The following is a 9379-nucleotide window of genomic DNA, read 5'->3' on the forward strand; positions in this document are numbered from 1 at the left end:
AAACAGCACATGCAGCAGAAGATGGGCGAAGGCAGAGCGAGATTGCTTAGTCCAGCAGTGAAAGTGTGCATGCAACCTTCCACTGCTCACACCTGCCGGCTTTTCCTCTTTAGTTCCCCCAGGGCCCTTCTGGTTTTTTACTCTTTCCACATCGGCCATTGATTTTGCTGCCCATTGTTGGGTTGTTTCAAAAAGCAGGCAAGGCTATCAGGGATCTAGTCTAGGGCAAAAAAAACATCAAAGGTTTTGGGGACAAAAGAGCGTACTTTAAGCAAACCGTGCCCCTTTTGAGGTAAGATTAGTGCCGGATCTACGCAACCCACATGATCCACTGGGGCCTTTCGGGGAAGAAGCCTCCATTGCTTTCTTCCCCACTACATTTCTCAGCGGAAAAAAAAAAAAGAGAAAAGGGGGGGCCATATCTAAACAAGCTTTTATTAAAGATTTGTGCAAGTGCTGGGCTGGGTGCAAAGAAACAGATGATGGGCAGTTAAACAAATGTGGCGAAAACTTCGCCCAAGCGTCAACCAAGCAAAGATGGTACACTTATAGTATGTCATCTACAATGGGATCATTTTGATTCATTCACGCCTCAATCGCCAGATTGCTCCTTGGTACTCTCCACCGGTTGCGGTACAAACAATTGTATTGTGTTGATGACTTGATGTACAAACAATTACAGGTTACAAAACTTGCTGGTCGCAAACTCACCAGGAGACCACTCAAATCGGATTCTGAACTCGCAATGCATGAAAGAATTAGAGTGACATCTCCAGGGTTATTCCTCCTCTTCGTCATCCTCCTCTTCAGCTTCCTTGAGCCACTGAGTAGGGTAACAAGTAGCAGAAAATCAATTGAATGAAGGCAATCATGACAAGATATCATCATGTTTGGATTTCAGTAATGCGTACCCACATGGAAGACACAAGCACAGCAGACAAAAATATGTATATATAACACTAAAACCAAGTCAGATGGTTCCATGAACACAAGTGAGCTAAAACTAAATCAGTCACACGCAAATGTCTACCCCATGGATGAGACAGATTCAGCAGAGAAGATACTAATGCCACCAAGTCAGATGATTCCATAAACACAAGTTAGCAAAATTTAAACCAGTAGCATTCACGTGGTCAGGTGCAACAATTCTATGGCTATAGGAAAACTCTTCCTAGAACTGAAACTGTGCAACAAGAGAAAAAGATCAAAGGAACTATAAGTGAATGTGTTAGCTTCAACTGGTTCTGTGAAACCATGTGCAGAAACAGGGCAAAAAACTACATTTAGTGCAGGACATGTACCTTAATAAAGCCCTCTGACTGTTTAACAAATACTTTATCAGACTCATCAGCATGTTCTTTCTCTTCCGCCCATCTCAAAATTGCATCTTCACTTACTACCTCTGTATCATAGAGGTATGGCAAGATCTGTGTTCAATAGCAGATTAAGGAAAAGCAGTCACAAAGGTTCAAGTACAGCATATGCTCAGCAGTCTAAACAAATCGATTTCTTGTTCGTGGTGTACAAAAATGTTGTGGAACCCTTCTGCAGAGAAGTAGGCGTTACCTTTGGAAACAGCAGAGAAAATTCTTTTGTGGTCTCTTGACACATTTCCTCAAACTTTAAAAGTATCTCCATCTATAGCAGTACCCAAGAAATGATTTATTTAGCCATGGCAAGAATCAAAGGAGAAATACACTCCAATAAGTCACAAAATTAAATTAGACAGCAATTTCTTTCAAACAGGCCCATGAAATTTTACAATTGCAGGAGAGGCCTTTCCAAGAGTCATCATGCCCACCAAACAAGATGATGCAGAACTGGAGATCAACATATCATCAGATCAAATAGGGGATGTTTCACCTTTTTTACCTAATTACAAAGTTGTTCCCTAAAACCTCATTTATCAACTACACTTTGTGGCTACCACAACTTGCTTGGGACTAAAAGGCTTTGTTGTCGTATTAAAGACATGAACCAGATAGCATAATTTTTTACACAGGTGCCACTGGAGAGGTGAGCCAAGCAATCCTAGAAGCCTTTCATGTAATAATTCTATGATAAACTCGAAGAATGACCAGAATCATTGCTAGAAGGTAATATTGGTACTCAACCATGCAGAAGCATCTATGCAGGGATAATGTTTGAAATTTCAGCAAATCTAATCCATTTATGGTTCAAGGTATTAAGTCAGTAATATACTGAATCATATACCTCCTCATCAACTGTCTTGGTGTAATTGCGCAAAAGATCCTTCCACTTGCCAAGTGCATCAGCAGTTGTCTTTAGAAGAGTATCTGAAAAGGAGGGGACCGTAGGGAAAAATAAGCTTTGGGTAATCATTGTCAGATTAGCAAGCATTAAACATAAGAAATAAACAACAAAACTCCACTAAAAAGTAAAAGCTACCTCCATTTTGTAAATAAATTATGCAAATTGGCCACCAAAAAGAAAGGAAACGGGATTTAAATGACAGAAAACTGGACAGGTTTAGACAAAAACATAAAAACCTAACCGAATTATTTGCTTTCATTAATTTCAATGTGCCACTGCATTAATATTCAAGCGCAGACCACGTGTTAGACCACAAGGAAAATCATTGGACAGATCTGCTCAAGTATTCTAAAGACCGTACATCAACCAAATAAAACAAATCTAGGTTGTGAAGAAAGATTACTAGGAATAAGCCAATATGGTTTAAACTAGCTAAAGGTTTTAAAAGCAGTGTGTGCAAATGGATTTTGGCAATGATTATGTTAGGCTACATACTTAGATTGGATATTCGAGAAAACATACTTAGATTGTATTCTTCACCCAACAGAGCACAGCTTAGATTCAGCACATAGAGTAATAACATAACACTGCTTACCAAATAGCCTTAAGTTTGTAAAAAAAAAGGGCTGCACTGGACAAGGAAACTGCCTCTGAAAGCATTTCAAAGGTTGGCATGGATCATGCAAATATGGACCCATAATTGGAGTCCTGGGTGGCCATAGCTACTATACTAGGGTTAGGTTATGAGGAACAAGTAATGACTTGTGAACTTGTGAGTGGTGTTCCATACTTGTATACGCACAAAACATAATAGACAGAGGTAGCTTCCATATGTGATGATTTGTTGCTGTTAACACGAAGCACAACCAGCATCATAATGCCATCAAAGTAAATAAAAGAACCAAAAGAAATTAGTTTCTGCTTGGTAGTACATACTCAACAATAAAGGCATTTTCCTATGACCATTTCGAGGTGGATAAGAGGATAATATCTTCTGCAAGGTAGACCTATTCTATTAGGTAAAAACAGCCAAATCTCTGAGATTCACACAATTCCCAACTTTACAGTCGTCATGGATTCATAATACTTCTAATATCTATAAAAACCTACCATTAGTAGATTGTGCAGCCACTAATGCACTCTTCATGACAGAATAGAACACAGCTCCAGCACAATCTGCGTGTTGAAGGCTGTAGGCTAACCTGTAACATAAGCATTGTATACCATAGTCAGTGCAATCGAACATTGGTTACTATAATGACAGAACTGATAAACCTGCACAAACAATATAGCCTATCATTGATTGTCAATTTGCAAAAGATGAAACTGGATGGAGAAAACTGCATCTACCAAACCATTACATAGTAAAGTCATCTGAAAAGAAATCAATGAGATCCGGTACGCCATAAAATCAACAAACTTCCTAAGTTCCAATAACATGTAGAGAAAATTCGCAGGCAGGCAATACATTGTTGATCCAACATTCAGTTTTAAATAACTAAAGTACATTCTGCTATAAAAGCCCATTTTCCCCTTCTTACATTGCTGGTAAGAAAAAGGGAGATTTAGATTAACTAACAGCAGAAAAGCGTATTTAAGAGACTGATTATTTCATGTGTCAATTTAAAATACTTAAGGCCTGGACAAGGATGATTGTTCAAGTAATATTTTGGACTCAGTTCAATCCAAACTTCCACCGCCACCTACAAAGGCAGGTCCTTAGTGCTTTCCAGTTTTTACATGTGCCTGATAAGAGAGGAACGATTTTGCACCTTAGGCCATTAATCTCTAGTATCAAATTATCACGATTAACGCCGCCACCCAGAGCTCGCTGGAACGTCTCTTCCACCTAAACAGGGAAAACCATTCAGTAAATGGGCAACAAGAAATGGGAGTACGTATTTCTTAATCACATATATGTAATAACCTCTTTCTCAAACTTAGAAATATGATCATCATCCTCAACCACACTGTCTGACGAATCATCTTTATCTGGTAGAGTCGGATTGTTGGATTCATCTTCTGACCCATCATCATCAGACACAGCATGCCGCAGCTCTTCAAGCTTTTCTTTAGGAATCGGGGCAATCGATTGTCTCCATTCTTCCACGATCCCAGTATCAACGCTTGTCCATACGTAACCGACAACACCACAGGTACCAGTCTAATTGGTGACATCATGAACAGTTATAAAGATCATGGCAGTTCCCCACATTCGACAACATAATTCCATGAATGTTCCAAACTAAATCACTAAGGCAGATAAGAAAAGAAGGAAACCTCAGATGTTCCCGACTCATCTTCTTCCAAAGGAACAGTTGATTGATCACCATTACTCCTCATACTGGAAAATGCTGCAAGGAAGAAACCAGTTCACCAAGTAGAACATGTAGGTTACAGGTCCACAACAAAATGAATAGTCCGGCATAAATATCAAATAAAATTTTAGGGTCTGCAGACTAACGTGGACTATCTGTAATTCCTGAGTTGGTGTCAGCATACTCAAGTTCTTCATCACTATCTTCATTGGAAGGCTGAGGAAGTAATGAAACTTTTGAGTGGGCAGGCACAACAACATTCTTTCCAACTTCAACCTGAATAAGAAAACAAGTTCAGGATGTACTCAACACAGAAAGAATACAAGATTAAAAAAAGGCAGATTATTGCATTTTTCTAATGGAGGAAAAGCTTCTGACATGGTAATGTCAATACTGTAGCAGCTTACATTAAATGACAGTACACAACCAGGTTCAACAATAGCACCAGCTCTTAAATGAACACCATCACAGACTAAAGAGTTACTAACTTTGCATCCATCTTCGATTATGACATTGTCCCATATGAATGAGCCGTTAATCAAAACATTTTTCCCAATCTTGCAGCCCTCCCCAATAACTGAATTTAATACTTTGCAGTGGTCTCCAATACTAGTCACACTACCAACAACAGAAGTTTGCACCAATTTGTGCGGAAGGTGACAATGTTACATCTGCTAAAAAAAACATGCAGAATAAAGATGTGCAGAGAATAATGGAATTGATCACCAGAATAATAGAAGATTCATAAGGTAAAAATGGAGGCAAAAAAGAGTACCCAAGAAATATAAATACAGTCTAACAGCAGAATACAAAATCCTTTCTAAAGCTAGCTAAACATCTATAATAGTTCAGTTTACAAGACCAAACAATATAGTTTCCTTGGAAATAATTATGTAAGCTAAGTGCATGTACAGTTGGACATTTGGACAATAAACATATGTATCAGAAGCAGATTTTTATTGTTTGCAGGAGGCACATAAACTAATTTGACCTATTCTATGCATTGCTTAGTAAAATGTCTAAAAGAATAACATATTTCGTAAGACCAGATATCAAACTAAAAATTTAGATTATTACACATTTTGAAGCAAGCAAATAGTTAATGCAAATAAATATGCAAAATAAAAAACATAACAAATAGAAATATTGTTCTGGACTTTCAAATATCTTGCTTTAAAGGAAGCATGAACCAAGGAACAATAAGTCAATAGAAAGTGTCTAGAAATAGACCTACTGTACAAAATTCTAAACACTGCATGTACCTGATGCCTTGTATACTCCCTGCCTATGAAGTCTACTTTCTGAGCAATCACGACTTGATATTACATCAGGCACCATAGGGTATGTCCACCTTTGAATTACATCTTTGCTCACGGTATCATAACTCCTGAAATTATCAATCCTTGCAGCATATCCAGAGCGTAATTCATGAGTATAGATTTTGTATCCCATAATCTGAAAGAATTGGTAAGGCCGTTACTTTGTTGCAGAACAGGCAAACAGCATATGTTCTTTTTCATAGTGTGGTCAAACAGTAGTGAATTGTCTTACATCGTCAACTAGTAAGCCCTTCACGAAATGACGCCGAAGATGCTGATAATCAAAGTTATCTGTAAAAAGACTTAGGACTTCTGGAGAGCAGATATCAATATAGCAGTCCTGACAGGTAAGAAATGAAGATGATCAAAATAAAACAAGACATACATAAGCAACAATATTAGCAGAAACAGATCACGAAAAAGAAGATATCAACTGTTGAGCTGTAGAGTTTGAAAGCAAACCTCCATGTCATTATGCAGCTGGAGAGTAGGATTATTGTTCAGTATATCCTTATCAATTGTAATATACAAGTGTGAGTTATCTGCCCTGTCCTCGTAATAAAGTAACTCCTTTGTCTCAGGATCTATCGCCATAACAATTTCATCATTACCCAGACGAGTTTGGTGTGTCAGAATAGAAGGTTTTGAATGCTTTATAACCATAGTCATAACAGCAAGTGGGTCCTTTTTCTTCCGGTCCATATGTTCCTGGAGAGCATCCTTCAAGCTCATGTTACTGACCGTATCACCACTGATGAGAACGAAATCTCCGTGTATCTACAATTGAAGGATGGATGCATGAAACAACTGAAACTGCAAATGGAGTTACATGAACATATAAGCATGGTAATGCCTGAGTCCCACTGGATCCACATAATATTAATCCATAATTATTGTAAAGTTATCACATATTTTAGTGCTTAGGCTTCGTATAAGTTGAGCTAGACTGGAGTCAAGTTTTTCAAAGAGGATGTCAACAAACTAGCAAAACAAGCCAAAACGAAAATAAAAAAGGTGTGTTTATTTTCTATTTAGTAGCTTCAGAAGCAAATTGTATTACTATATATGCTGATTAGGAGAAATGCTACAAACAATTGTCTCTTTCACTGGTGCTATAGGGTGGTTTTGATGCACTCCTGGTGCCCCCTCTACTGAGGCAACCAACATGGAAGACCATTCACACTTTCTTATAAACGAACTGAAACAAGCGACCCAAAATATGACTACCGAGTTCAGTCTCAGACCACCTTGCTATATCAGTTGGGAATCATCAGTAATAAACTCAACGAGAAGATCCAATGTGATAGGCATACAAAAAAACTAAAGCTAAAATCAATAATAACGCTGCCATCATAATCCGCAACAGGGAAGCAGGACTGAGCACTCACCACGCCGCGGTCGTAGATGACGCGGAGCGCGTCGCCCGCGCTAATCGCGTCGTGGGACTCGACGGCCGTGACGGCCATGCTCCCGGGCCCAGACTTACCAGCCCACCCGGCCTTCTCCAAGTACTCCTTGACCTGGTGCGAGTGCGCGCAGCAGAAGACGAAGGCGTCCTCCACCCCCGCAGACTCCAGCCACGTGAGCGTGTACTCGATCATCGGCATGTGCACCAGCGGCAGCAGCACCTGCGAAGAGACAGCGGCGGAGCAAGAGCTCGTTCAGAGGAGCCGCGAAGCTCGAGCGCCGGTGACGAGATAGTGCTGGTGTGGGATTTGGGAAGCGGGTAGTGCGTCGAGTACCTTGGGGCGCTCGAGGGTGATGGGGCGGAATTTGAGCGTGAAGCTGTCCGCGAGGAGGACCGCCTGGAGTGGGGGCGGGCGCGCGAGGTCCTCATGGCCGTCGCCGGAGGCGGCGGCACCGCCTCGCCCGCCCCGGCCGCGGGATTTTTTGTGCGACATGATTGCTGCGGGTGCGGCGGCGGAGAGGAGTTCGGAGGTTTAGGTCTGCTCGCTCGCTCGCGTCGTCGGCGTCGCCGTGGCTCGGCGGGTCTGGACTCCGGCTGGATTCTGGATTGGTGGACCGGATCGTAGATGGGCTCTTACAGTTTGGACCTTTTATGGCCCCGTGTTTTCTTCAGGTATTCTTGGGCCACTTCATGTTGGTTTCTTCTCTCTCGAGATGTCAATGGAGACCGATCTCCGATTCTCCGCGAGGAATTCTCGTATTAGGGGATGAGAATGAAACTAAATGTATCTTCACAGGGGAACTAAATAGGAGAAAATCATTCTCCGTCGGGTCTGGCGGGGGCAGGTCTGGGAGCCTGTCCCCCGTCCCCTGTTAACCCACGTCCCCGCTTCCTCACAGCCTGATGGACCCTCAGCCCAACAAAGCCCAACAAAGAATGCCACATATATATAGAAAAACATGGCTCTTCAGTCTCCTACTCTGCATCCCTGCCGCCGCACTCCCTCTCGCTCTCAGTTAGTCTCGTAGTCTCGCACTCCCTCCACCTCTCATCGGTCGAGCAACGGCCGGCCCCCGACGGCGCGGCCGCTCCAGCAAGGGAGAGGGTGGGTGGCCCAGCGGCGCGGCTACCCCACCACGTTCAATCCCGTGCACGCCGGCTTGAACCACTGGCCCCTGCTCCTCTCTTCTCCACCTGCGGCTCGCCGGCTCCGCCCGATTCCTGGCCCTGACAGCGCCCGTCGCCTCTTCCTCTCTGTCGGCGGCGGCGCTCAGTGGTGGCTGCCCCTGGACGCGGTGCATCACCTCTTCCCCTCCGTTAGCGACGGCGGCTCAGCTGGTCGACCGGGTCTCGCGGTACCTCACCCTCTTCTCCGTTTCGTGCCTACTCCCCCAGATCCTCCATCCCCCCCCCCCCCCCCCGTCTTCTCTGTCTCGCTGGATTTTGTGACGGGGACGGGGACCCGTGGGGATAAAATCCCCGCACAGGGGATGGGGATGGGTGAGGAACTTCCCCCGTTGGCATTCACGGGGATGGGGATGGGAAATTTTTGCCCCACGGGAACGGGGATGGGAAGCTGTCCCCCGAGGGGGAATTCCCCGTTGACATCTTGACTTCTCTCTCTCTCTCTCTTCGACGAGTTCGCTGTTTTGTTAGCTGGAAATTTTTTCTCAAAAAAAAACTGGTTTTTTTTTAATGTACCATATGTAGAAGTGTAGGTCTCATGTGAGTTGTAAGGTTTTTCTCTGGGCTGTGACAGACGTATATGTTTTTTTTTTTACCACCGTGCCGTAGCACGTATTTCACATGTGTAACATGCATCCATGATTAAGATGTCTTTGTTCAACTGAACATGACTAGTTATTGTACCTTCGTACCATGTGATTAAGATGTCTTTGTATCATGCATACGACAATGAATCTTTCCCTTTTTCTTGTAACATGGCATGTGTTCGACATGTTGGCGCTAAAGTGTATTATTGTGTAGCGTCTTTTAGTGTGACAAAGTGAAATGTGTGAATTTTTGTATAATATTTTTTCCTAATGTGAACATAGGTAAAT

The 9379-nt window shown here is 42.5% G+C and overlaps 1 protein-coding gene across 1 annotated transcript; it reads right to left on the minus strand.

The window, feature by feature from the left end:
* Positions 1 to 462: 462 nt before the first annotated feature.
* Positions 463 to 7941, minus strand: LOC136464803 (uncharacterized). The gene is given in 16 exon segments (XM_066463755.1): positions 463 to 823; positions 1302 to 1427; positions 1567 to 1638; positions 2215 to 2297; positions 3385 to 3476; positions 4047 to 4123; positions 4202 to 4438; positions 4555 to 4628; positions 4739 to 4868; positions 5000 to 5227; positions 5229 to 5263; positions 5855 to 6047; positions 6144 to 6251; positions 6374 to 6688; positions 7300 to 7539; positions 7654 to 7941. Coding segments are annotated over 16 exon segments (2214 nt in total). The 5' UTR covers positions 7813 to 7941; the 3' UTR covers positions 463 to 778.
* Positions 7942 to 9379: the final 1438 nt, after the last annotated feature.

Source organism: Miscanthus floridulus, chromosome 7 (assembly GCF_019320115.1).
Source record: "Miscanthus floridulus cultivar M001 chromosome 7, ASM1932011v1, whole genome shotgun sequence".
Lineage (NCBI taxonomy): Eukaryota > Viridiplantae > Streptophyta > Magnoliopsida > Poales > Poaceae > Miscanthus > Miscanthus floridulus.